Source organism: Xylona heveae (genome assembly GCF_001619985.1).
Source record: "Xylona heveae TC161 unplaced genomic scaffold L228scaffold_10, whole genome shotgun sequence".
NCBI lineage: Eukaryota > Fungi > Ascomycota > Xylonomycetes > Xylonales > Xylonaceae > Xylona > Xylona heveae.
The window spans coordinates 652,352-677,218 of record NW_017264202.1 but is presented as its reverse complement, the minus strand read 5'-3'; the positions used below and the strand labels follow the sequence as shown (position 1 = coordinate 677,218).

The 24,867-nt window shown below is 46.7% G+C and overlaps 11 protein-coding genes and 1 non-coding gene across 12 annotated transcripts; 4 read left to right on the top strand and 8 right to left on the bottom strand.

Moving 5' to 3' along the window:
• Nucleotides 1–468: 468 nt before the first annotated feature.
• On the bottom strand, nt 469–2,982 carry L228DRAFT_232976 (pantothenate transporter). Its single transcript, XM_018330613.1, has 9 exons — nt 2,937–2,982; nt 2,444–2,878; nt 2,303–2,377; nt 2,170–2,227; nt 1,933–2,088; nt 1,729–1,866; nt 1,601–1,648; nt 885–1,533; nt 469–775 (listed from the first exon to the last, which is right to left on the bottom strand). The coding sequence occupies exons 2-9, from the start codon at nt 2,595–2,597 to the stop codon at nt 551–553; spliced, it is 1,503 nt and encodes a 500-aa protein (XP_018185929.1). The 5' UTR covers nt 2,598–2,878; nt 2,937–2,982; the 3' UTR covers nt 469–550.
• Nucleotides 2,983–3,386: 404 nt separating this feature from the next.
• Nucleotides 3,387–5,209, top strand: L228DRAFT_285084 (sarcosine oxidase; the record flags this gene model as incomplete). The annotated part of the gene is made up of 5 exons (XM_018336300.1): nt 3,387–3,465; nt 3,532–3,666; nt 3,720–4,454; nt 4,504–4,824; nt 4,904–5,209. 5 exons carry the CDS (start codon nt 3,387–3,389, stop codon nt 5,098–5,100), a joined length of 1,467 nt encoding a protein of 488 aa, XP_018185928.1. The 3' UTR covers nt 5,101–5,209.
• A 1,161-nt stretch (nt 5,210–6,370) lies between these two features.
• On the bottom strand, nt 6,371–6,441 carry L228DRAFT_t110. The gene has a single exon. It is a non-coding gene; the product is annotated as a tRNA-Gln (tRNA).
• A 168-nt stretch (nt 6,442–6,609) lies between these two features.
• Nucleotides 6,610–7,398, bottom strand: L228DRAFT_26786 (hypothetical protein). Its single transcript, XM_018335042.1, has one exon. It carries the CDS (start codon nt 7,177–7,179, stop codon nt 6,775–6,777), a length of 405 nt encoding a protein of 134 aa, XP_018185927.1. The 5' UTR covers nt 7,180–7,398; the 3' UTR covers nt 6,610–6,774.
• L228DRAFT_213832 (fatty acid elongase) lies at nt 7,243–8,472 on the bottom strand (the record flags this gene model as incomplete). The annotated part of the gene is made up of 4 exons (XM_018330009.1): nt 7,243–7,589; nt 7,666–7,878; nt 7,937–8,006; nt 8,062–8,472. The coding sequence occupies 4 exons, from the start codon at nt 8,470–8,472 to the stop codon at nt 7,243–7,245; spliced, it is 1,041 nt and encodes a 346-aa protein (XP_018185926.1).
• Nucleotides 8,473–9,518: 1,046 nt separating this feature from the next.
• L228DRAFT_250058 (COX5A-domain-containing protein) lies at nt 9,519–11,143 on the top strand. The gene is made up of 4 exons (XM_018333233.1): nt 9,519–9,923; nt 10,146–10,191; nt 10,329–10,446; nt 10,646–11,143. Exons 1-4 carry the CDS (start codon nt 9,754–9,756, stop codon nt 10,762–10,764), a joined length of 453 nt encoding a protein of 150 aa, XP_018185925.1. The 5' UTR covers nt 9,519–9,753; the 3' UTR covers nt 10,765–11,143.
• A 240-nt stretch (nt 11,144–11,383) lies between these two features.
• L228DRAFT_26766 (hypothetical protein) lies at nt 11,384–11,864 on the bottom strand. Its single transcript, XM_018335013.1, has one exon. It carries the CDS (start codon nt 11,735–11,737, stop codon nt 11,447–11,449), a length of 291 nt encoding a protein of 96 aa, XP_018185924.1. The 5' UTR covers nt 11,738–11,864; the 3' UTR covers nt 11,384–11,446.
• L228DRAFT_254036 (glycosyltransferase family 15 protein) lies at nt 11,863–13,349 on the bottom strand (the record flags this gene model as incomplete). The annotated part of the gene is made up of 4 exons (XM_018333800.1): nt 11,863–12,019; nt 12,124–12,742; nt 12,839–13,102; nt 13,202–13,349. The coding sequence occupies 4 exons, from the start codon at nt 13,347–13,349 to the stop codon at nt 11,863–11,865; spliced, it is 1,188 nt and encodes a 395-aa protein (XP_018185923.1).
• An 888-nt stretch (nt 13,350–14,237) lies between these two features.
• L228DRAFT_285080 (hypothetical protein) lies at nt 14,238–17,231 on the top strand (the record flags this gene model as incomplete). Its single annotated transcript, XM_018336299.1, has 3 exons — nt 14,238–14,309; nt 14,357–16,237; nt 16,324–17,231. 3 exons carry the CDS (start codon nt 14,238–14,240, stop codon nt 17,164–17,166), a joined length of 2,796 nt encoding a protein of 931 aa, XP_018185922.1. The 3' UTR covers nt 17,167–17,231.
• Nucleotides 17,232–17,698: 467 nt separating this feature from the next.
• On the bottom strand, nt 17,699–20,341 carry L228DRAFT_250056 (hypothetical protein). The gene is made up of 5 exons (XM_018333232.1): nt 19,980–20,341; nt 19,881–19,917; nt 18,921–19,817; nt 18,348–18,845; nt 17,699–18,224 (listed from the first exon to the last, which is right to left on the bottom strand). The coding sequence occupies exons 1-5, from the start codon at nt 20,180–20,182 to the stop codon at nt 18,192–18,194; spliced, it is 1,668 nt and encodes a 555-aa protein (XP_018185921.1). The 5' UTR covers nt 20,183–20,341; the 3' UTR covers nt 17,699–18,191.
• A 168-nt stretch (nt 20,342–20,509) lies between these two features.
• L228DRAFT_26732 (hypothetical protein) lies at nt 20,510–22,197 on the bottom strand. The gene is made up of 2 exons (XM_018334977.1): nt 22,044–22,197; nt 20,510–21,984 (listed from the first exon to the last, which is right to left on the bottom strand). The coding sequence occupies exon 2, from the start codon at nt 21,974–21,976 to the stop codon at nt 20,798–20,800; it is 1,179 nt and encodes a 392-aa protein (XP_018185920.1). The 5' UTR covers nt 21,977–21,984; nt 22,044–22,197; the 3' UTR covers nt 20,510–20,797.
• Nucleotides 22,198–22,642: 445 nt separating this feature from the next.
• L228DRAFT_250054 (N-terminal nucleophile aminohydrolase) lies at nt 22,643–24,099 on the top strand. Its single transcript, XM_018333231.1, has 5 exons — nt 22,643–22,798; nt 22,855–22,861; nt 22,919–22,971; nt 23,023–23,410; nt 23,461–24,099. The coding sequence occupies exons 1-5, from the start codon at nt 22,771–22,773 to the stop codon at nt 23,792–23,794; spliced, it is 810 nt and encodes a 269-aa protein (XP_018185919.1). The 5' UTR covers nt 22,643–22,770; the 3' UTR covers nt 23,795–24,099.
• Nucleotides 24,100–24,867: the final 768 nt, after the last annotated feature.

The window sequence follows — 24,867 nt, the reverse complement described above, 5'->3', positions numbered from 1 at the left end:
TTGCTATCGCCTACTACTCCAATAAATGTCTTTGGATCAAACATTGAAATAGCCGCTGTGGGGTCTTGAGTCTTGACTTGTTTGTAGAGAGATGCATATTAATGATAAAAATTATAATGTACAGTTCTATGGAGGTACAGAGCAAGGTGACCAGGTCAATAGTTAGCTAGGTAGACTCATGTAAGTTTGTAATTTACTCATGAATTATGGTTAGACACTTATCTAGGTAGGCAGAGCAATATGCGTAAGTTTAGGAGGCCAAAATAAGTAAATTAATTTACTTATACAGTATCATATACCGTGTGTGTCTGTGTGTTTTCTTTTTTTTTTTTTTTTTCTTTTTGGAATTACTACAGCAGCACTGCTCCTAGTAGATGACTCTAGATATAAAACACAAGATGGTTAGGGATAGATGGAAAATTCTCATAAAGGAAAAAAAAAATAGTATATGTATCGTCTATGAGAAAAAGGTATGGTATATAAGGTATATGTAGAGGTCTAGAGGTCTGAGAAAATGACACGGCCTCACAGGGCCACAGGCCTTTGAAGTTCAGGAGTTATGGCTATCCTGAACGGTAACCACTGGCGCGTTTTTGCTTTGAGTTTTAGTCTCTGCATCACTGCCAGTATCGTCGATTTCTTTGTTGTCGGTCTCGTCAATTGGTGGTGGTGGATTCTCAGGCTCGTCCGTTGTCGAGGAGGCGGTTCGCTTTTGGTGTTGGATCAACGTAATAGCTCCACAGAGGATCAGCCACAGTGCAGTTGTTGCTGCGCTCTACACCAGGTTGTTAGGTGATTCTTTGCTTGAGTATTCGTACTTGGGGAAAAAAAAAATAAAAAGGAATAGAGAGAAAGAATGGAGGGGGGAGGGGAAAAAAACGTACCCAAATAAAACCACCCCTGAACCTAGGTGCCTTGGACACTTGGAAGCCTGCCAAAGGCACAAGGAGATAGTTAATCTCGGCAACGACATTCTCGACTGCAATCATGATGGAACGCAGCTCCATGTCATCGGAAAGCGTCTCTGCCGTCCATGTGATAATAGAAGGCTGCACGCCATGGCAGGCTCCGAGCAAAATGTAAGAGAAAAATTTGAGTCCGTAGGGGACGGTCCACCCGGCCAAGACCGAGTTCGTAAAAAGCATGAGGAAGCCCGCGAGGAGGGCGGAATCCCATCGTCTGCCAGTGATGTCGGAGTAAAAGGCAACCAACAAAGCGGACGCGACGGAGATGGCAGATGTCACTGTGCCCAGCGTGTTGACTTTGGGAATAGAATACTTGTGCGGCTGCGACTTGAGCCAGAGCAAAAACGGCGTGCTGGCACCGTAGCTGAGAATGCCAGTCCACCCGCCCAGGGCTGCAAATGCATAGGTTTCCCATCTCCGGAACACCCGTTTCAACAGTGTGCGGTTGATCCCTCGAGAAGCCTTAAAACCGTTTCCTTCGAGGCGTGTACGAGCGAGATCTTTCTCCGCATCTGTGAGCCAGCGAGTATTGGTTCGTTCGGGGATATCGGGGAAAACGAAAAATCCTCTGAAACAAAGATCAATCAGTTACACAATGTTTTTTTAGCAAGGAGTCGGACAGCGGTTGAGCCTACAGTAGGGCAATGGGTATCGTGATGATTGAACAAATGACGAAAAGCCATCTTTAATTAAAAGGAATAAAAGTTAGCCTTCAGTTGTAAGAGAAAAAAAAGTTCCGTTGTTACTAAAGTTTCCTACTAACCTCCATCCTTGTAAGCCGTGGCGGTCGTCCAGGTTTTTGTACGCAGCAGCCTGGAGATATCCGCCAAACATGGTTGCTATGGGGTTGGCCATCCAGAATAAGGCATTGCGCCTACCTAGCTCGGATTTCTTGTACCATCTATAGCAAGGCCTATGGGTCAATTGTGACCCTTCACTGTTTCTGTCTGAAGGAACTTAGACTTACGAGTTGACCACGTGCAGGCATCCTATATAGCAAGAGGTAGCACTGAGGCCGACAAAAAACCTCAGAACGACCAGCTGCTTGTAACTGGTAACAAAGGCAGTTCCGAGGGTGAATAAACCCCAGAATATCTCGAATGAAGGAAGATAATATTGAGCCCTGCAATCCAGTTCATTATTAGTTCAATTCCAAAATGATTTTCTTGCTAGTCATAGCCAGAAATAGCCAGAAGAAACTTACGGAATCCTAGTCACAAGGAGATTGCTTGGGATTTGGAAAACCACGTAACCAACCTCATCTACAGCAGGTACCAATGATTCAGGTCAGTCTATGCTGCACAAGGCAACTCCACCAGAAGAATCAGATTGCATACAAGCAGCACTGATGTAATTCAGCTTATTCCCAGTTAATTGGAGGTCTTCCTTCATGCCGGAAACGTAAGCATTAGCTGCAATATAACAGCCACTGGTTAGCAGAATTTCATAGGCAGTCAACCGTTCAGAGCTTCTCTCACAAAGTGCCGAAACATCCAAGTATTTTGTGAAAAAGGCAAGGCATGCGTAAGCCAATACCATCCAGTCGAGTTTGAAGACCAGTCTCCGCTCATCTCGTGGCATATCCCGAGGATACCAGCGGGTTACGTTTGCAACCCAAGAAACGACACCCATATTGAAGCTGCACACCAATGTCTTGAGCCTTCAAATCCTATCTGAGTGTTTAACAATCCAGCCCAATTGCTCCGACGACCAGTTTTAAACACTTCTTATGTATCTGTAACACTGTTGTCGGGAGCGAAGAGATCTTCCTTATCAAAGCCATTTTATGTCTTTATCGTAGCTTTTTGATATTATTTCCATTAGTTGACATGTTTCTAACAGCCACGTGGTTGCCATGAGACGGATCCCAGTATCCAATCAGGGATCAAATGGCGTGCTTTCAGCCTAAGGTGCTAATACCGGTAAGCATATTTTAGCATGTTTTTAATATATTAAGAATTATAAACTCACGGTCTGAATAACTTGATGGTGTAACATTGCAAGTTTATGTCGTTAGATGGGCAGCAAGGATTAAACAACGCGGGGCATATCTTTATGATGCATGGTGTGCTTGTAACTAATATTACTAACACGGGAAGTTACGGGAACGAAAACACCACATTTCCAGAAATGACGAGACCAGATAGTTGCGATAAACAGTAATTCTCGAACTGGCCTTCTTAAGAAAAGTGAGATGTACGTAATTACTGCATGACTATTGCAACCGGCCCGGTGATTTCGGGATGCATCACCATTGACCGAACGTCGGTTTCACGGGAGGGGCAAGGATGGCTGATTAAAGCAATGCTTCTGCATACATGTGAATTTGGGACGGATAGAAGATCCGAAATCTTTGCTCACTTTGCATTGTTTTACATTTCTAAGATTCTCTGCCATCGAGTTGTCTCAATTGTTGTGGTCATGGTAGCCAAAAGTAGTACTGAAAAGCGTAAGCATGAGGTGCTGTCTCGGGGATCAGCTGTATCAATTCTTATTATAGGTATGGTTTTTCCAATTTCTAAGAGGATCCTTGAAAGTCTTGGTGTCCCAGCTGATGAATGTGCAGGAGCTGGAGTTTTTGGGTTATCAACAGCGCTTCATCTTCTTGAGAATGGGTATAGAGACGTTTCAATCCTCGATGCACAGCAATTTGACAAGAGCAACTATTCACCTTATAATGGCGCCGATTCTGCTTCCTCTGGTATGTGCTCTAGTTCTTGAAGACTACTCAATTATGCTGATATGCGGCCGAAGATACTCGCAAGGTCATCCGTGCTGCGTATGGATCGAAGGGCCATTACACGTCTTTAGCAATGGAGGCCGTGGAGAGTTGGAAGTCGTGGAATAAAGAAGCATCACATCCACTTTTGATCAATAGTGGCTGGGCTCGTACCAATGACAAAGAGGAACTCCTCCCTGTTGAAGTCAAAAATTTCAAAACCATGGAGGCGCTTGGGCTTCGTGAGTCGCAGTATCAGCTGGCTGACACAGCAGAACGTGAGCGTGCAATTTCTCAAGGGTGGAGCGACACCAAGGTCGATCCATTTGGCCGCACGTCAAACGGCCTGCCCCTGGGAGGCGTCTTCGACTCATCTGCAGGCTTTCTTCGGGCCTCGGATGCATGTACCTTCGTGCTAGAGAAAGTGAAACAATTAGGTGGAAAGACTGTTCTAGGACCAGCTGGGCGCGTGAGCCAGCTACTATATGCGTCTGAACAGAAACATGGAGATCAGAGAAGAGTTCTAGGTGTAAAGACCGAGGATGGCAAGCTGCATCGCAGCGATGTTGTCATTGTAGCTGCTGGTGCACACACCCACGTCCTGGTCCCAGCGTCGAGCGATATCTTGACAGCAGCGGCGGGTACTGTGGCCCAGATTAAGGTCCCCATCGCTCAACAAGAACGATATCGACCAGATAACTTCCCCATATCGATGTGGAACTATACAGGCGAGGACGAAAGCGGTTCTTTCACGGTTTTTCCTCTTGATGGTATGTTCTCCGAATCAGAATGATGAGGTGCTTCTAATATAGGCTTTAGAATACGGAACGGTCAAAATACTTCATAACGCGCCTCAATGGAGAAACACTGTATATCACGAAGTTGAAGGGGCTGGACCTGCTCATATTAATGCCTTGTCAATACCTACCTCGTGGTCTTTGGAAGAGCGAACCAATGTGCCCAAGGCATCTATTGAGTGCATAAAGAGGTTCATCTCGGAAAATGTCGCCGACCTGAGCGGAGCTGAAATCGTCATGGCAAAATTGTGTTGGGACTCAAGATCTATTGACGACGACTTCTTGATTGATTGGGTCCCAGGCTTGGAAGGTTGTATAGTTGTTTCAGGTGGCTCAAATCACGGTATGTTGGCCTGACCATTTTATTCCCATTGCCTTATCTGAACGGACTTTGTTAATCTTTCCCCTTTTTCGTCTTGTAGGGTTCAAATTTCTGCCTACGCTCGGAAAATATGTTCTTAAAGTGCTCCAAGGTCAGCATGATGAGTATACGAAGCTATGGCAATGGAGAACTCCTTCCGAGCGCGAGGTCGAAAACTTCAAGGATCTTAACTTATCTTCAATACGCGCCTTAAGTGAACAGAAACTGAGTTCCTCATTGCGGGATTTGGAGTGGTGATCTGTCATTGGTTGTATTTCGAAACTAGTAGTCACATGTGTAAAAATGCCATGCGCATCTGATAAACTTGGTACTTTTGTTTTTTTTTTTTTTTTTTTTTTTTTTTTTTTCAAAAGAAAAAAAAAAGAAAAAAAGAAAAAGGTTCTCAACAAAAACTTGCTGCAAGCTCCGAAAGGACGAATGACAAATGCAAGAGACACACTTCCAGCTTATTAGCTACGGTTTGTCGCCTGCGGCACACAAAGAGCATCTTCCGTGGAAGCCCTCCGTTTGTGCCCGGCGTTGGTATTCTGGTTGGTTGGATAATTCAGATCATGTATCGATGGCTGTTGGTCCTTGTCTTCGACTGTAAATACCAGGAAGTTACTGGGCTGGTGCCACGTGTACCTTGCTTAAGCTCTGCACGACTTGGGCGGTATATCTAGCAAAGTCAAAGCCGGAAAAGCCTTGAACTCAGTACTCCGTATATTATTTACTAGCAAAAGTCAAGCTATAATTGAGCTACAGTATGAATAACCCTCCTGTATCAACGCTTTCCAATAGACCCAAACCCTGGGTTCAGCACCACCACCCCTAGACAAACCAAATTACACGTGTCTGGCTCATCGTCTTTTACTCAAGCTTCACCGATGGAGAGATGAAAGCCGATGCTTCCAAGTTGAATGGCTAAACTACAAGCATAAGAACGCTCTACTAAAGACTCTTCCCTGATATCTCGCAACAAGGCGAAAACACTATCACTGAAAAGCCATAAAACCATACAATCATAATGTATATGATATATGAAGTCCATCAAAAATTGCGCGAGTGAGGGCCCCGAAGGACACTCAAACGAGATCACCTCCGCGCTGTGCAATGCAGGGTTCTCTCATTGGCAAACCGTCTTCTTGATCACGGCCGCCCTCACAAGGTAAGTATGAAGAAGAAAAGAGGATAAATTGGGGGGTGAGAGGGGAATTTATAGACAAAAGGGACCCTCGGGAGCAGACGCGAGGTGTGCGAAGCGAGATTTGGATTATGTAAGCTGCATATGTGACTTGGAATGCGTGATCGTTCTGAGAGATACGCTTTGGTCTCGGCGCGCTGTGTAACCTACAAGCGCAGCCGGAATCTTGAGAGCAAGGAGCTTCGATGCAGGTGTGACAAAAGTTGATTGTAAAAGAGCTAGAGCAGAGCACATAAGAGTCGTAGAAGAGTTCGACACAATAATGATGACGTGAGAATATGCAAGAGAGACTGGGACATGCAATTGGCAAAAAATCAAAAAGAGAGGTCCTACTGGGGATCGAACCCAGGTTGTTGGAATCAGAATCCAAAGTGCTACCACTACACCATAGAACCTTGCATATTAGCAATCGGTCTTATTATAATTTATAAAGCAAATCATAAATAGTGTTTATGCAACAGTGATCTTAGACCTTCACCAAATATGCGCCAATACGAAGAGATTACTGGACGTTGAACACGTTTGTACGAGAGTAGCATATTGATAATACGGCATGAAATGGAAACAGCTCGTCTCATTACAATTCTATATGCCAAGGCAAGATATAATTAAGCATTACGGTAACGTGGTAGGACTCGGGTGCAGACCATTGCAAGGCCCATACTCCGCAAGTCGGCAGCTGATAAATCCTCCTCTCTCCTCGAATATCTACATGTACATGTTTTCTATCATGCAAAAAATTTGGGTTTTCTCTGCCCGAAAAGAAAATGCACCAGGCAAAAGAAGAAAAAACTAAAGAACAGTTGCCAATTACCAAAGAAACGGGCTAGCTCTTTCAAAGGGGGCCCGTTGTTGAAATAAGTGTGGTTGGGCAGAGGGGGGACGAAGAAACGAAGCTCGCCATGGGCTGTTATCGTACACACCATGCAAGAGCGATGAAGATGAATAATGAATATGCAAAGGGTCGTGAAGTATCGCGTTGCATGCGGAAACGCACCCGAGACTCGATGATCGCAGTCGTACTTCTCCGGCACGTTCCCGAGTATTTTTGTAGAATTTTTGGTTTGGTAAGATGAGCTCGTCATGGCACGCTGGGCAGATCCACCATCCGCTTGTTGTCTATCAAGGACCATGTAAGCGCATGGTCTAGCTTTGCGTAGAGCGAAGGATTTTGGTTCTGCGATGCAGCAACACGTTTAGGCCTTGCGCGAGCGAGTGACGGGGCCCTTGGGGCTGGCACCGTTTGCAGTTGCCACGCCGTTGCCGTTGGCAAGCACCGCCTTGGTCTCGTGGACGGTGTCTTCAACAGTGGGGACCTGAACGTTCTTCATGTCGACAACGGCCTTCTTGGCGGCGCCGGAGCCCTTCTTGCCCGACTTCTTGTAGGTGGCCAGGTAGAAAGAGATGAAGAGGAGGAGGTAGGAGCTGAGGATGGCGATACCGGAGAAGGCAGCAAACTCCTCACCGGCGCAGCTGCCAGCGTTAGGCAGCCAGGGGAAGTAGGTGCTGGTGAAGTAGGTGTAGGAGGCAAAGTAGACAAAACCTGCAGGGTTTGCGGATTAGTCCAATTATTCATTCCAGGCGTAGAGTCAATGATTCCTTATATGATACAAACTTACCAAGGTCAATAACGAATTGGATAATCTGAAGACGGGTGATCCACTGCTTCCACCAGATGCGGATACCGCGAGCACTCTGGAAGTAGTACCAGTACATAACAACGTGGACGGTCAAGTTCAAGGTAATGGGAACCCAGGAGACGGCAGTGTGGCCGATGAGCTGAGTGTAGCAGAGGAGAGCGGTAGCACCGTGATGGTAGGTGTGAAGGAAGGCTGGGACAACGTTAGCGCGGGCAATTTTCCGAATTTCCTCCAATTCATGATTTCATACTCAACGGCTTCTTCTTAACCACCAGGAAGACGGTGTCAATCAATTCGAGGTATTTGGTCAGGTAGTTAAGCTGGAATCAAAGGTTAGCCCGAGGCATTAAACCCATGAATTCGTGCGGCACCTACGTAGTAGAGGATCACGAGCTCATTAGTCCAACCACCGTCGTAGTTGCAAATAGCATGGAAGGTGCCGCCTCTGACCAAAGTCGGCAGCAGCTGCTCAATGAAGAGAGCCAACAAAATGGCACTGATTGCGGTCAGGTAGAAGTTGTGGATCTTGAAAAGACCGTTCGCCTTGAATGCTGGACGGTTGCGCATGATTTCGCGGCCACCAAAGATGACCACATAGTAGGTCACAAGCATCGTAGCGGTGGCGGACAGGGTGGACATGGGCGTTTTGCCGTCAACGAAGCGGAAATCCTGAGGGGCGTAGCCCATCACGGCTGTAAAGGCCTTCTCGAAAATAGGCCATAGGTGAATGCCAAATGGCCGGTCGACAGACGGCAGAGGAATGGATTTGAGAAGATCAGAAGACATGATTGTGTTTGATTCTCTTGCGCGCGCGCAATTACAGGCAAGAAGAAAATGCCGTTGTTGACAATGCGATTGCGAGCGCTGAAGGATGCACTAATTGTGTAGTTAAAAATAAAGCAATTAAAATATCCACAATATTATCACAACTCCACGATGCCTAATGAGCGACGAGAAGGGTAATAATAAGTGGAGGAAGAAAGAAGAACAAGGGTCCCAAGGGAGGGTTTGGAGGGTGAATGGACGTCTGGCGGAGAGAGACGTTGGTGGTTGAGACGCCAGTTTTTGTCGTGAAAAGACGCTCTCGGCAGCAAGAAAGGGGCCGAGGCCGCACGTCGTACCCTTCCAATTGGGTGGGTGAGGTCGGCAAGTCGGAGATTTGCTGCATTTTTAGCGCGACCAGGAAGCAAAAAAAAGAGTAAGTTGGAAACAACACAAAATAACAAGAGCCAGTCAATTCACTAGATTTAGTGATCAATTTCATCACGTCGCCAAGAGTACAGAAGCCGAGACACCTCGGCTTGAAACTACGATGAGAATCATGTGCTCCAATGTAAAGTGATCAATCAATTGAACGCTGAGCATTTAATTCGCAACCATCTTCACTACTCCGTACTGTAACCCCCTTATTCCCTGCAACCCGGCGGGTGGTCGATTCCGGCGGACTGGGCAGAGAAGTTTAAAGTCAACAGCCACATGGAGCAAGAATGCGTATCATTATCATCATTAGTTACGAATTTCTTTCGAAAAGCTACATAACCATGTCAGCTTACGTATCGACGGAGATGTCAGAATGCCTTAATTACTGTACTCGGGGAACGAATATGATCCATGTCAGTAACGATAACTTAATTCTCTTCTATTCCATTGGTGCGCGTATATCGTAGCATATTCCTTGCATTTTTGGCAGAAATGCCGCACCGTAGATATCACAATTATGCATCGCTGCATAATTGTGTACCTGCGTTATCAGATTCGTCGTACTTAAAAATACACAGTCTGTGACCTACAGTGCTCCGTCAATGCAGCAGCCAACCAGGAGGCAGCCGAAGCCAATTTGAGCCCAAAGAGAAAGAAAACCTTCCCGATTCAGCCAAGAGAGAAAGGCAGAGTGAGACCAGAGAGAGCGAAAGACCCATCGCACCAAACCATCACTCAACTCGACTCACTAACTTGCCTTGAACCTTCCAACCAACTCGAACCTCTTTCTCCACAACCATCAATTCTCCCCCTCGACGGATCCTCTCCACTCCATACCTTCTACCATACAAAAAAAAAACACACAAAATGTCGTTTTTCCGCCTGGCCGCCCGCAAGACGCCCGTCTCTTTCATCCGCGCCCAGCCGCGACTCGCTGTTGCTGCTCGCCCTGTCCAGGTCTGCAGCAACTTCAGCACCACCTCGATCCGCCGCGCCGAGGACCACCACGAGGAGAGCTTCGAGGAGTTCACTGCCAGGTACATTTCACCATCACTGGGCCTGTCGTTGGCGATCAATGGCAGTGGACACTTGTGATCAGAGACGAGGCTTTGCATCCAACCTAGCTTTTCCATCGCTGTGCGAGGAGAGCTCGGCTGTTACGGCCCAAGTCTCGTTCACGACGTCTAACATCCCAATTGTTCTACGATCGCAATCTACCAATCCGACCATTTGCTGACTCGCACGTTCGCCAATGACAGATACGAGAAGGAGTTTGATTCTGTGCAGGATGTTTTCGAGCTTCAGGTACGCGAGTGCCCATTTAAAAACCTCAATTGGCTTCCACTATCGCTTCGGTCGGGCGGAATCACCACCTCTTCCTTAACCACCCAATTTGCCAAACAAAATCAATGCCATTGGCTAACGTTGAATCTTCAATGTAGCGTAACCTGAACAACGCTTTCGCCTACGACTTGGTTCCCTCTCCTTCGGTCATCAGCGCCGCCCTCCGCGCTGCCCGCCGTGTCAACGACTTCCCCACCGCCGTCAGAATCTTCGAGGGTACGATAAACGCTCTTTGTTTTCTCAGTCTCCCCCCTGCCATTCATTCATCTCTTAATTGAGTCAATGGTCCGATCTCGGGGTGTACATTTCAATCCACATGTCACACCTCGAAGAGATCTGCAACCCATTATTTTGCGAACACGACATCACTTCAACAACAAGCCCTTCCACGAATCCTTGTCTAACTATCTCATAGGTATCAAGTCCAAGGTCGAGAACAAGGGCCAGTACGAGGAGTACCTGAGCGACCTGCAACCCCTCCGTGAGGAGCTCGGCGTCAACCTCAAGGAGGACCTCTACCCCGAGTCGCAATAGATTCTTAATGGCTAAACGGGAGTGCATGATGGGATAGAGAGGGAAGAGAGGCAAGGACAAGAAGACGGACAGTTGCGACGATCTAAGACTTTTTGTTGCCGAATTCAAAAAGCGATTCCTGTCAAATAATTCAGTCGGTGTCTTGATGTAATCCGTCCGGTCGGGAGAAGAGCGTGACAGCTAGAATCTGGCGAGCATGTATCTTGTGTGCTTGAAAGAGAGAGAGGGAGGTCGTCGTTGTACCCCTTTAGGGACAGTGGCCTTGTGTAGACTATCGTCTATTGTATAGTGTCTTATATCTAAACTTTTGTTACCTTAGTTCTCAGTTCTTTTATTCCCATTCTTTGTCGAACCTTTATTCCCATATATCACGTAGGTCTGTACCAGTAATCATCGAGCACATTATCTTGTTATCTTGGACAGATAGTTTGCCGACCCAAAGGCCAAAGTCTTTCCATTCTTTGTCAACCCGCAATGCTCCACGTCTCGTATCTCTCGTTTCTCTCGTGACTCAATACATTTCCCGCGGGATTAGTTTTCTTCACTTATACTGTTGATACTTAGGTATACTGTTTATTGTTCCCAAGACATACCCAGTCTGTTTATTCCATTTTCATATCATCTATTATTACTATTCTTACAACATGGTGCATTTCCACCTTTTTTTTCCCTTCTTCTTTCCTTAGATATTGTTAACGCCATACCCTTGGATGGCCAATATATTTTTGACTTTGCAGGTTACAGTGTTACAGTACAGTATGTGAACCTTGCGTATAGGTAAGGTCGATCCTTGAAATCCCTTATCCGAGACCCAAACATGAGAAAAAAGAAAACAGAAAAAAAGGAGAAAGAAAGAAAGAGAGAAAAAAAAAAAGAAAGAAAGACGAAACGCCATGATATGTTGGATGGAAAGGTGTAGGAAATGAAAGAGGTAATAAACGGGTATGGGATGACGAGACATTAAAATAGGCATTATAAGATATTGTCGTTGACGCGACAGTCCTCAAGTCTTTGAAGAAAATATTGAGGCAGGGTTTTTAATAGCCCCAAACAAATAAAGCTACAAAGGTACGGAAATAACCAAATGATTCCGGTTCATCATCCCATGCCGACAAATTTGAACCAGTTCGGGCGACAGTCTTCCTTGTACAAGAATTTCTCGCCATCGGTGAAGAGACCTGTTCTGCAGCCTTTGCATTTAGGCGAGTTGGGGCAGTTGAAGTAGGGAATGTGCTGGTATCCAATGTCACGGAACCTAAGAGAGTCCGTTGTTAGATATATATATTTCTTTTACTGTGGAATTTGTGTTGCCAATGGAGGAAGGTTGGATTGATAAGTGGATGGAGAAAGACAACTTACCAATGAAGCTTGTTCGAGTCTTCGAAAAGACCAAGCGCAATGCTATGCACAGGCGCATCGCCCCATCGCTCGTAGAAAAAGCCGCCTGCGCGATCGAGATGGTTGAAGTAATCCTCATATGCCTGGCTGCGCCAGAATTCCATGTCGCCGATTTCAAAGTTCGACCAGAAATGGCACGTCGAGTAGCCATTGGCTTTGAGATTGTGCTCGGGCCGGCGAGCGCTGTCAATCAGCCAATCCATGGCGTTGTTGCCATGAATGTACGTGGGGTGGTCGGCAAGGAACTTTTGCGTCTCGGGCCAGAGAGTCGGGATACTTTGCGGCGAATCGTATAGATTAATGGTGAACCCGTATGTCTTGTTGTTGTCCTGCATGTATCGGAAGACGTCGTAATCAACGTCGCAGAAGAAATGAACCTTGGGCTCCACACGCCAGTAGTATCGCGTGTTGAGCAAGGCCGGGTGTTTGTAGAACATGCCGCTGTTCCATCGACACATTTGGTGGTACGACATCATGTTGCTGTATTGCACATCTTGCTCCTTGAGGATCTGCGCAGATTCTTGGAAGATGTCGTCGTTGATCCAGCTGGGCACATCCCAGTGCTCCTTGGGAATCAGTTCTATTGCAGCAGTAATGTTAGTTTGCGTGGATTACAATTGCCGGTAAACACGGGAGGGCTCTGCCGCCGAGAGGCGTTTGAGAATGAAGAACGAACCGTATTTGCATTCTGCGTTCGTTTCGGCCTTTGTCCTCCGCTTGAATTCTTCCGTAAAGGGCTCGTCGTTGAAAAATGTCCAAGGGTAGTTGAATTTGTGGTTCCACGTTCGCTCGAGGTCGCGCATCGATTGAACCATTCCGTCAATCTCGCTGTTCCGGACCAGCGACAAGAGAGTCGCATTGATTCGCTCCGAATTGGGGTTGTCCGCGGCATAGTTGTCTCCTTCCACATGGTGCAGGATTCCTTCGGGCTCGCCGGTTGCTTCACAGAGTATTGTGTTAGCTCGCCCGCTGAGAACTTTTTGGGAATACTCCACATTGCATTGAAGCAAAGCATGCTGCCAAGAAATGGATTACTCACGGTCCAGATTGGGGTCGCTTTCCATGGTGTCCAGCTTGACCGGGGGTGGACGCGCCTCTGGCGTCGTTTTGGATATTTGGACAACCAAGAACATGAAGAGGGCACAGATGAGCACCACCAGGATGCGCATCGGCCTTGCTAAGGCCATGTTGAGTAATTATTGCTCCAGCTGTGATATCCTGTCTGTACTGTATGGAACGGACAATTTATAACGGATGGACAGAGGCAACAGGAGTGGAAAACGGGGATTTCTAGATTTGTGAACATGACGACGCACATGAGAGTTTGGGGAACATTCCCATTTCACCGTCACTGGGACTCTCCCTAATCCGGTTTAGCCTCAGACCCCTTATGCGTCCTCTTCTAGATTTCCACGTCAACAGAACAATTTATCTCATCATTTTCTCATTTTCATATCTTGTTCCTTTTTTATTAGATTATGTCGAGAACCATTCTGCTCTTTACTCCAGAGTCTATATCTGATCATTATAAAAGAATAACAAATTGAATTGGTATCAGCGTGAAGATATCGTTTGATAACGACGCAGCACCTTGACTAGCCTCGTAGTGAGCAAGGAGCGAATACGAGAATGCCCATTTTTAGGGATTCAATTATTCTCCTTGCATTTCCCTGTATAGGAATTTATTCATAACAAATGGAAGAGAAGAAAGATATGGGAGATATATAACGTCCAGAGTTCATGGGTGGAATAGAATACATGACATATTGCCACAGAAACCGAATGAATCGACTCAAATATATACGGATTATTATGCTAGAAATATATTTACAAACTATTTGGAAAACCAATAAGAGCACAAGTAAAGGAATTATAGCGCGGATTTTGGACAATTGGGAAGGGGACCGCAGTAGATTATGTTGTTGACATCAGGAGCCATCCATCTATACGCGACAATGACCGTAAGCCAGCCGAACGTCGCGTTTTCCATTCACGCGTCACAGCAACAGTTATCAGCCATGCATATCTCGCAATGACGCAACAGCTTTGGATGGAATTGAGGCATCTGGTGATCTATGGCGCACTTAGCCAAGCTGGGGCTTCTCACTGATGAGCTCATCACTGCCCTAACGGGCATCACTGAGCAGGTAAGCTGTACTAGATCTTGTCGGCCGGCTTTCTTACACCCGAACAGAATGACCCCCAGAATTTTCGTCTCTGCAGAAAGTTTGCTGCACGGAGTCTAAAGCACCATAACTATGGCCGGACAAACCAATTCGAGGTTGCTCAGCGATTGGATGGCCTCCAGGAAAAGCTCAGTATCTTGAATTGCGACGAGTTAGCCGATGCTATCGAGGACCGTCGAAATGAAGACACTCTTTTGCGCTACAATTGGGCACCAGAGGCGCTCTCCTTAATTCTGGAACTCTCGAATAAGCCTGCGACCAATTCCCGTCTGGAGGATCTAGAGGCGCTTAAACCTCCCCCATCTCCGCCGCCGTTGACGTGGGAAGATATTATATCTGAAGATCCTTTGGACGAGGAAGGCATTTGGGATGAGGTGGACTTTGGTGCCGAGTCGTCAGAGGACGAGGAATTCGAGCGAAGGAGCTTTGATAGAAGCGTTTCAGGCGATGAAACACAGCCTTCATCGGTGGCCGCTGAAGAGAACGAGGCTCAGAATCTCGAAGTTACACTGTTGCAACCCGATCAATCAATCCTGGACCACATCTCAAAGGCACAATTCTGGAATCACAGGACACGGCCTGCAAAAGAAGATGTTGATCTAATAGAAACCGCAATAGATCTCAGCAAAACATGGAAGCTCTCCGAGATGCAGGCTCTCCGAGAGGTGCTTTTTATGCTTTCGGGCCTTCCCACCTCTCTGTTCTCATGTGATACTTCAACAGGGGTCATCAAGCCTGTAGAAAAGTATGCCTTGGGCCATACCTCTTATGACTCATTCCAAGGACTTTTGGCCGCTTTCGCAAACTTAGGAACGCAGGTACAGACAGTGCGGCAATGGACGAGCCTTGAACAATCCATTCCGCTACTACAAAGCTTGAATGCATCAATAAGCAGCCGACTCAAAATTCTACAACAGAAGCTACTCCAAATTGAAAGCCGATTTGTGCACCTTCGCAAACAAGTCGTGGTTAGCTTGGTGGATGTTTATCACCGTGTTCAAACTCCGCTTCTCCCTCTGCTGATGCTGGCAGACCTGCTCCCTGCGCTCAAGGAGACAGCAGGCGAAAATCCCTTCAAATGTCTGGAAAAATTATTTCACCAGACAAGCCTCGTCCATTTGGCAGGCGATGATGTCAGTTTCCCGTTTATGACGAGTTTGTTCCTTGACTGCTTCAACACGTACTTGCGACCAATCCGAGCTTGGATGGAAAGCGGAGAATTGTATTACAACGAAGAGATTTTCTTTATTGGTATGGCTGAGAAAAGCGTCGAGAATCGAAATCTCTGGCATGACCAATACTTTTTGCGACAGGATCACCGAGGCCGGCTTCATGCTCCTGAATTCCTTCGAGCTCAAGCGAAGAAAATTCTCAACACGGGGAAGAGCGTCGTATTTCTGAGGCGCTTGGGAATATTCGGCAGCAGGCCTGCGGCTTTGGAAGACGAGCCATATTTGGATTATGCCGCAGTGTGTGGGACAGACAACTCCATCCCATTGGCGCCATTTTCAGACCTGTTCGACGAAGCTTTCGAGAGATGGCTCGACAGCAAACATCACTCTGCATCAACTGTGCTTCGGAATGTTCTCTTTTCCCGATACGGACTATTTACTATCCTCGACGCACTGGAGCATATTTACTTCCTGAAAGATGGCTCGCTCTATGCCAACATGCTTACGGTTTTGTTCGAAAAAATTGAGCGTCGAAAAGATTCCTGGAATGATCGCTTCCTTCTGACGGAGCAGGCTCAGGGTGCTTTAGGCACGCTGGCATGCATGGATCCAAAGAGACTATTTGTTCGATCGACGCCTCTGGCAGGCGAAGGCGCAGAGACAGGAGGCACACATCGATCCTTGAAAATGCTTGGTACTATAAAAGTGGAATACACTGTATGATCTCTCTCCTTTACCATGCCGCCCCCGGCATCTTGGTATACGAAGAATACAAAATAGAATAATTGGCTGACTTCACATAGCTTCCTTGGTCAATTGCAAATATCATAGCCAGGCACACCATCACCGATTCCTACCAGCGTGTATTCACCCTACTTGTCCAAATTCGAAATGCTAAATACCTCCTCGAACGAAGACGTCTCCTCAAGACCGACTTCATCAAGCCTAACCATGCAAGCGCCGACTCCAATTACGACGTTAACTTGCTCTCACTATCCATTCGCCACCGACTATTGTGGCTCGTCAACACGCTTTACTCCTATCTCACCGAAACTGTTATCGTAACCAGCACATTGGAACTACGCTACGACATGAATGCGGCCAAAGACGTCGATGCCATGATATCTGCGCACGAACACTTTGCAGTCAAGCTGCAAGAACAATGTCTCCTATCCAGAAAACTCTCTCCAATCTATCAAGCTTTAATGTCACTCCTTGACCTGGCATTTCATTTCTCAGACCTCCATTCTGCTTCTGAGGTAGATAGGTCTGTGGACCGCTCAGTCCTGTCTGGCAGTCGACATGACCAAGCCCTTCGTGACAAACAATACGCCGGTAGAGCTATGAAGCGGCCAACTGCTAGACTGGACTTCGATAGCTCTGACGACGAAGAAGCCGACGACAGCAGTGAATATGATGAGCTTGATCCACGTGGGTCTAAAGGATCAGGTGCACGCTCCTCCTTACCTTCGAACCGAGTTCCTCTCGCCGCGCGTCTACGCGAAATGCGCGCAGAGATCGACCGCCTGTGCGGCTTCGCTGCCACCGGCCTACGTAGTGTCAGTCGAGCAGGCGGTGAACCAGCATGGGACATGCTGGCCGATATGCTTGACTGGGGCATTCGGCCTACCGAGGAGCATCTATAAGTTTCACGGGCACACTAGAGCCACTTTAAAATATGGCTTTGAATCCTTAAATCCTTGAATTGGGCTGTCTTTTGTTGTTGTTCGTTAGTTATCACATGTCCCATTCACATCGTTGATCAGTTTCAAGGCCTAGACGCGGCGTGTTAGATTTTGACAGAATTTTTTATTTCCTTTTTTCCTTTTTTCCTTTTTTTTTTTTTTGGATATAATGGCATAGCATAGGGTGTCGCGTTTAAGAAGCATAGAAGCACGGCATTGGAGTTATTATTTAATTTATTTTGGGTGGGTGGATTGAGACATGATAAAGAGCATACTTTCCTTTTGAGACGAGAAATGCATAAAATTCATATAGTGGACGCACAAGTGAAGATCAGAGACTTGGGTATAAAAACGGTTGACAAAAGTAGCTGGTGTTGGACTGCCAATTACCACCAGCGATGCGCAGGACCCAACATGCGTTGATGCACAATGTAGATCGACAATGTAGTTGTGAGAGCCAAGTAGTTCACATGCAGTACATTCGTGCTCCATAGATAAGTTTAACTTTTTTTTAAAGCGTCTAGATGATCCAAATATACCTAAGGTAGGACTATACTAAAATCCTCGCTTTTCGTCCAAAGAAAATTTTTGGCCCGGTCGAGTACGTATTGGCTGTGACTGCTGGAGGGTTCTAGTCTTATCAGAACGATTTTTAGGATAGAGTTGAATCCAAAAAGAATTGGCCAAGAAGTTAAAAAGAAAAGTATAATAGATGAAGTAGAAATGGAAAAGAGGAAAGAGAAAAAAAAATGAAAAAGGATAATGGCGCTAAAACGCCATTGTCACTAAACAGTCTCTCGCTCCAACTAGATAAGATAATTAGATGATAAAAAGTTCGAAGAAAAGATGGATGGATAGATGGCTATCTAGTCCAATGTGTTGAATAGATGCTCTTTTGTCTCGTGGGCGAAAGGGGAAAAAATAGGGCAGTGCCGATATAATGGAATTGTATATCTCATTAATGCATTTTTTGGGGGAATGCAGATTTATATATATTTGTACGGGTTCATGATACCCTTCTGTAGGTGGTGCGAGAAAGTGCATTAGTAAATATATCTTTTTTGCGAAAGAAACGAACAGTGTAGAGAATCTAACAAAGAAGGACATAAAGAAAATAAGGATAGAAAAAGAATGTAACGTACCGGGTCGTAAAGGTTCTTGATTTGCTTCATGAGGCCAATCATGGTGTCGCTACGGCTGTAACCAATAAAAGGCTTCTTGGTGAGACCAAGGCCATGCTCGGCGCTGATACTGCCGTTGCGCTTGGCAACCCACTCGTAAACAAAAGGCTCGAGGAGCTGCTCGACCTCCTTGTCGAAGCGGCGGGTGGAGATGTTGAGGTGCAGGTTGGAGTCGCCCATGTGGCCGTATCCGACAACGGTCACGACGGGGTGCTTCTCGGGGTCATCACCAATCACGCCGGCGGAGTTGAGACGTTCGCGGGTGTCCTCGACAAGCTGGTACAGATCGGACAAGGGAATCGAAAGATCATACTTGTACACACCACCCCAGTGGCCTAGACATTCGGTGATACCCTCACGCCAGGACCAGAGGGTGCGCATTTGGGTCTCGTCTTGAGCGAGGACACCGTCGGCGACAATTTCTTCGGACATGGCGTGCTCGAGGAAGGCTTCGAGTTTCTGACCAAAGCGTTAGTATTTGAGAAAGAACGGGGAGAAGTAGCCCGGTGGAAGGTGAACGCAGGTCAAACTTACAGCAGCATCGTGCTCGCTGTTGGAGCCGTTCGTTTCGATGAGACAGTAGAAAGGATACTCTCCTTCCAAGGGGTGTTTCTTGCCAGTAACGCTGTTGACGACCTGCTGGCTCGAGCCATCCATGAGCTCGAAAGCGGAGAGGACTTCGGACAGGTAGCCCTTGGCATCCCTGAAGGCACGCTGGAGCTTCTCATAGCTTTCGACTCCAAAGAAGGCGACATTGACTGCTTGCGGCTTCTGAGGGCAGATGATTGAAATACCAGTGACGATACCGATGGTACCCTCGGCGCCAATGAACAATTGCTTCAGGTCATAGCCGGTGTTGTTCTTGCGTAGCTTGGAAAGGTCGTCCACAATGGTTCCGTCAGGTAGGACAGCCTCAATGCCCAAAACGTTGCCATGCAATGAGCCGTACCGGAGAAGCCGCAGGCCACCGGCATTAGTTGAGACGTTTCCGCCAATCTGGCACGAGCCCTTGGCACCCAAATCAAGCGGGAAAATGTGGTTTCTCTCTTGCAAATACGAATCCGCAGTCTCGAGGATGACGCCAGCGTCAGCAACGAAAATGCCGGAAGCTTCATCAAAGGAGCGAATCTGGTTCATCCGGGCAGTGTTGATGACGATTTCATCAAAGACTGGAACCGATCCTCCAACAAGACCCGAATTTCCACCTTGTGGAACAACGGCTAGCATGTTGTCGTTACAGTACTTGAGCACCTTGCTAACCTCCTCCGTGGATCCGGGCTTAAGCACAAGCTTGGTGTGACCACGAAACTTTCTCATCCAGTCACTGTTGAAGGGCTCAATATCGTCTGTGGCATCTTGTGATACGCCGTCAATCACTGCGGAATCCTTTCCGAGTAGGTCCTTGAAATAATTCACATGCTCCTCGGTGAGCTTGAGGCTGGGTGTTAGCTAGTGCTGAGGGAAAGTTCATAGGCATCTCGATAGCAAACGGACCTTAGCAAACCGAGAATCGCGTTGTAATTGCGGGTATCTTAATGACATCCAAAATCAGCAAATTTCTGAAAACAGACCAGAACATGTTTGCAGGCTTACTTCTCGGTTGTGAAAGAGATGCCCTTTGGAGGGCTCGGAGCAGCTTTTGATGTATCGGTAGGATCATGTTGATGAGCCTCGGCGGTTGTCGAAGCCAGTCTGAGCTGTGTTGCAGGTCGCAAGGTACGGCTTGCACGCGCAAATGGAGCTGGAGCACGAGCCCGTCGCAGCAATGCCAATGATATTCTCGGGTTGCACGCCATATTGAGCCTGTGCAATTGTATCGCCTACTTTTTGGCAGACAACTTCAGGAAAAACCGATGGTTCCTCTCACAACTTTCGTATTATACTCCAGAGTCCAGAATAGCACACCCCGGAAACCAAAGAATGACAACCGATGAGAGACCGGGAATGCGAACAAGCCAGCTGGATTATGAGATACAATTGAGTCCGACACCGGCCCGGGACGACAAAAAGTGTCGAATAAACTTACTCGGTATCATATCGTATCATTGCCTATCTGGGATTAGCCCGATGTTGTCATTCTCGCCGGGTAACGACACCGTACAAGCTTAACTTCAAAAGAATAAGGCGGTTATTTTTCCAATGCTTGTTCTAAAAAGTTTATAATAATTATTCATCGTTATTGAAGCAGTTTGCTGTTTAGCTAGCCAGTAGCTGGCATATCGAATTATTTCAATTCAGTTTCTGGATATTCTCTAGTCATAGACAGCTCCGGAATCGAGAATGCAGATGTATCGGTATCATTAACCCCTTATGGGAGAATTTCCGTCATTACTACGTCTCACGCAGCGGAAGAAGTTTATATTTGACATGTACAATTGACGATCAAATCTCGTTCTGCTACGCTTGAATTATCAAGTTTTCTGTGGCAGAGCCTCCAATTGCTCGATCCAGACATTGCTCTCTTCTTGGACTTCTACGCACTTTCGTAGGCGAAAGGCATGCTGCGAGCAATCTACGCCATTTGGCATGCTGTACGGCTTCACATCATTGACCGTAAAGGTCGCAGATTGAGCGGCATCTTCGCTAACCATCCAGATTGGGCCGATCAGAATTCCAGCGTTGTCGAACTCGTCAAGCTCTAAAGGAGGAAGGAAAGGGCATCTTCTACAGCCCCAGACGAATCTCTTCCAATCCTGTCCATAGATCTCGCGGGCATCGGCCAACAGGCGCGTTGGGATTTCCAGATGGAGAATTCCGACCTGGATGTTGTTCATTCTTTCTCGCTCCTGAGCGTACATGGCGTATCTCAATGCGAGCTGTCTCTGCCGAGTAAAGTACACCTTGCCAAAGCCAAAGTCTGCAGGAAGGAAAGTGACTAGTGCTGAAAGGTCATGCCGCTTGGCTGGATCATTAGTTGAAAGAGCCCTTTGCAGCCGTGGCACAGAACCTCCCTTGAAAAGAATCGTCACGGGTTCCGCCGCTTCCTTGTCGTGCTCTGAGAAGCTGGGCAGTTGATCGGTAGCGGCGCTCTCATTGGACGACGCGGACTCCTGACGGCACCGAGAGGAAGATATCTGCGATGGGGCTCGTGATTTTGCGGCGGAGATCTGTTTGGACACCGTTGAAACCCACTGGTAAAGGTCCTCCATAGTTTTAAGCACCCAAGATGCCGCGGTCCCAGACAGTCTGATATCGTCGAAACCCTCGGTGAGGATTCCATCTCTGAGCTTTTTCGTGACCCCCATTTCCTTCATCACCTCATCCCATTGGTGGTCAAGAAGATATGCATCAGGGCAACTTTGAATATACCCTCTCACAAAGTCCATGAAGGTGATCATTCCGTCTCCAAACTGCTCGTGGTCTTGGTAACGCCTCCAAATCCTCTGTGCTATGTCGCTCTCAAACCCCATGAATTCTAGTGTCTCAAGGCTGTGAACAAACTCTGGAATACTGATCTCATCTGCCATCGATATGCTCCGGCATAAGGTACCAGAGAGCGACAGCCATCCCGGTTTTACAGTCACCGGCGGGTGGTCGCTTTCGTTGAGGAGATTGAGTGCGTCAACAGTGAGCGTTGGGTGATTTAACATTTAGGGATCTGCGCAATTAGCTTTTGAAACGAGCGTCATGACTTTCATGAGGTCGGTGTGAGCATACCGTATGAAATTTTGAAAAGGTATAGTTGATTTTAAAGGTGTAAATGCCTGGTTATAATATTTGCAGTCGCTAGAACAACGATTCGAGGGCAATTCTTATGTCTCCTGTTATTTGATCTCCTTGATTCTAAGTCACGTTTTATGTGATACGAGCATGAAATAAAATAAACCTCAGAGCAAGACAAGAGAAGCGGAGTACTTATAGTCGAGCTCTCCTCTATTCACCCTGTGGCCTCTTTCACTATGAATGTTAGTCGGAAATTACTATTCCTGAAATGGTCATCATGCCTCATACACTTCATGAGGATGAATATACATGGCGGTGCAGTTATGAAAGGGTAAAGCGATAAAGGATAGATACGTTTCAGATAATTAACTTTCCCGAATAATATATCGATTCATTTTTACTCTTCCTGAAGAGCAGCCCATTATCGTTTGGTATAATTCAGAAATCGGTATTTTCATGATACTCCGACGATTTATTCCGTACAGCGTGTATGACGATTCGCGAAATTGGCATGGGAGTAATGTGCTTAGTCATCTACCCGTTCGTCGTGCATCGACAGCTAACCGTAGGCAGAGGGAGCATACGAAAGCTCCGGACCACCAAACTTACCTTCATTCTCGTCATCCAATTCTTCCCCGTCTTCTCACGTTTCTTATTTCGTTTCTATTTAGCAGAAACTTACTCGGAAATTCGATAGACATTTCTTTATTTTCATCTCATCATGTCTGGTTACGACAGAGCGTTGTCAGGTAAGTAGTGGCATTATGAGCACCGCCGAGAACCCTCCGCTAACATTCTTGTTAAGTTTTCAGGTGAGCTTCGTGATTTCCATGGCCCGAAAAGAGCATACCTTTCTAAGCATCTCATAGTCCTGATGGACACGTCTTCCAGGTCGAATATGCTCTCGAGGCCGTTAAACGAGGTATTCCTAGCTGTGGCTTAGTTTGGTACGCGCCCGATTGACTATTGGTAGGAACATGCGCCGTCGGCGTCAAAGGCAAAGATATCGTTGTACTCGGCTGTGAGAAGCGATCAGCGATGAAACTTCAGGACACTCGGATTACACCCTCCAAGATCGGCCTCATAGACACCCACGTTTGCTTAGCATTTGCCGGACTGAACGCCGATGCCCGTATCCTCATCGACAAAGCAAGATTAGAGGCGCAATCTCATCGGTTGACCGTTGAGGACCCTGTCTCCATTGATTACATCACCAAATACGTGGCGGGTGTGCAGCAACGGTACACGCAGAGCGGTGGTGTTCGTCCATTCGGTATTAGCACTTTGATTGTTGGTTTCGACAAGGGAGACACTACCCCCAGATTATATCTGACAGAGCCCTCTGGAATCTACTCCGCATGGTAAGGAGATTTCGACTATGTAGAGATTTCTGATACTAAAGAATCGACAGGAAAGCAAACGCTATCGGCCGGTCGAGCAAGACCGTGCGGGAGTTCCTCGAGCGCAACCATAAGGACGGCATGGACCGGGAGGAGACAATTAAGCTGACGGTCAAGTCACTTCTCGAGGTAGTCCAAACCGGTGCCAAGAACATCGAGATTGCAATCATGGCACCTGGAAAACCATTGGAACTGCTCCCCGTTGAGGATATCGAATCATATGTGAAGAATATTGAGACTGAAAAGCAAGAGGAGGCATCGAAAAAGAAGGGAGGCCGAACACCAGGAACTGGAACTGCCGCCATTCTTACACGGCCGGGTGGTGAAACTGGTGGTGCGAGCTAGAGATTTATCAAGATATCTCGCCCTTGAGTGGGGCAAGACAGCATGTCTGACATGGTTGATTCCAGGATTGTATCATAATGTTAAAGCGTTGACGATTAATTTTAAACAGCATTTCTTCCGTGATCCTGTTAATTCAGTTACAATTTTGCTCTACTCGCATCTTCTACCATGTTCGCTGCATATTTAAAACAAATGGTGCACGTCTTGAAGTTAAACACGTCAGCCTCCTCGTGTACCTTCCGCCCAATCTCGAAAACCTTTATATTGATCTGCTCAACTGCTCTAGAACAAGCAATATCCGCAATATATAATCATGTGGTTGAACAACAAGAGTCAGGACAGGCCCTTATAAAGTTCCTGTAGGTCTATGACATGGATCAAACAGTTCTGCACCAGCTCACGGTTTTACCATAATTGTGAGGTGGTCTGGCTAATCTGAGTATTTTCTGTACGCCAGTAACATACAGTAAGATATGATATATGTCAAATACGCTTTTCCAATAAATGTAAAATCGACTCGAATGAATTAAAACCGTAGAAGACGACCCGGCTGTTCCTAGAACATCCGGGTTACTCAGGATCTCAGTCGAAGAGTTCAACGTTATGCTGATTGATCTGATTGATTAAACAATCTTATCGGATCAGATAATATTGATCCCATTTTTAACTTGGCTCACTCCTGTTGCGAAGAGGTCCTCCGAAGCGCTCTCATCCGTATCAATTTTGGCATACCGAAAGTGCGCTGTTTCAGGTACCCGTTATCAGTAGCGGCAACTCAAGCTTGGTGCAATCAAAAGAGGGTAGAGAAGTAACTGCTACTTCTTCCCCAGAACGAGCACAGCCCACCACCGAGCGGGGCGGCACTTGCCGGGAATCTTTAGCTGGGAGATTGGACGGGGATGCATTGCGTGTTCTGGAGGTTGAAACGGTGGATTATAATAAGTGAGCAACTTGACGGGCATTCGGTGAGGGATATTGACCAAGGACCTTACCGTACCTAGCGTTGCATTGCCAAAGAATATATCTGAAGCCTTTTCCCGGAGAACTATTTGGGACTGATATCTGCTCACGAT

Excerpts from the sequence above, each read along its gene's own strand:
- L228DRAFT_26786 (XM_018335042.1), bottom strand. The coding sequence starts at position 7,179 with ATGGTCCTTGATAGACAACAAGCGGATGGTGGATCTGCCCAGCGTGCC.
- L228DRAFT_250054 (XM_018333231.1), top strand. The coding sequence starts at position 22,771 with ATGTCTGGTTACGACAGAGCGTTGTCAG. Across the intron at positions 22,972-23,022 it reads TCTCGAGGCCGTTAAACGAG|GAACATGCGCCGTCGGCGTC; the intron begins GTATTCCTAGCT and ends GACTATTGGTAG. Across the intron at positions 23,411-23,460 it reads TCTGGAATCTACTCCGCATG|GAAAGCAAACGCTATCGGCC; the intron begins GTAAGGAGATTT and ends AAGAATCGACAG.
- L228DRAFT_26732 (XM_018334977.1), bottom strand. The coding sequence starts at position 21,976 with ATGTTAAATCACCCAACGCTCACTGTTGACGCACTCAATCTCCTCAAC.
- L228DRAFT_26766 (XM_018335013.1), bottom strand. The coding sequence starts at position 11,737 with ATGCCTATTTTAATGTCTCGTCATCCCATACCCGTTTATTACCTCTTT.
- L228DRAFT_232976 (XM_018330613.1), bottom strand. The coding sequence starts at position 2,597 with ATGGGTGTCGTTTCTTGGGTTGCAAACGTAACCCGCTGGTATCCTCGG. Across the intron at positions 2,378-2,443 it reads CTTGGATGTTTCGGCACTTT|CTAATGCTTACGTTTCCGGC; the intron begins GTGAGAGAAGCT and ends GTTATATTGCAG. Across the intron at positions 1,867-1,932 it reads TGCCTGCACGTGGTCAACTC|ATGGTACAAGAAATCCGAGC; the intron begins GTAAGTCTAAGT and ends GCCTTGCTATAG.
- L228DRAFT_250058 (XM_018333233.1), top strand. The coding sequence starts at position 9,754 with ATGTCGTTTTTCCGCCTGGCCGCCCGCAAGACGCCCGTCTCTTTCATC. Across the intron at positions 9,924-10,145 it reads TTCGAGGAGTTCACTGCCAG|ATACGAGAAGGAGTTTGATT; the intron begins GTACATTTCACC and ends CGCCAATGACAG. Across the intron at positions 10,192-10,328 it reads AGGATGTTTTCGAGCTTCAG|CGTAACCTGAACAACGCTTT; the intron begins GTACGCGAGTGC and ends TCTTCAATGTAG.
- L228DRAFT_250056 (XM_018333232.1), bottom strand. The coding sequence starts at position 20,182 with ATGGCGTGCAACCCGAGAATATCATTGGCATTGCTGCGACGGGCTCGT. Across the intron at positions 18,846-18,920 it reads ACAGCGAGCACGATGCTGCT|AAACTCGAAGCCTTCCTCGA; the intron begins GTAAGTTTGACC and ends CGCTTTGGTCAG. Across the intron at positions 18,225-18,347 it reads TCAAGAACCTTTACGACCCG|AAGGGTATCATGAACCCGTA; the intron begins GTACGTTACATT and ends CACCACCTACAG.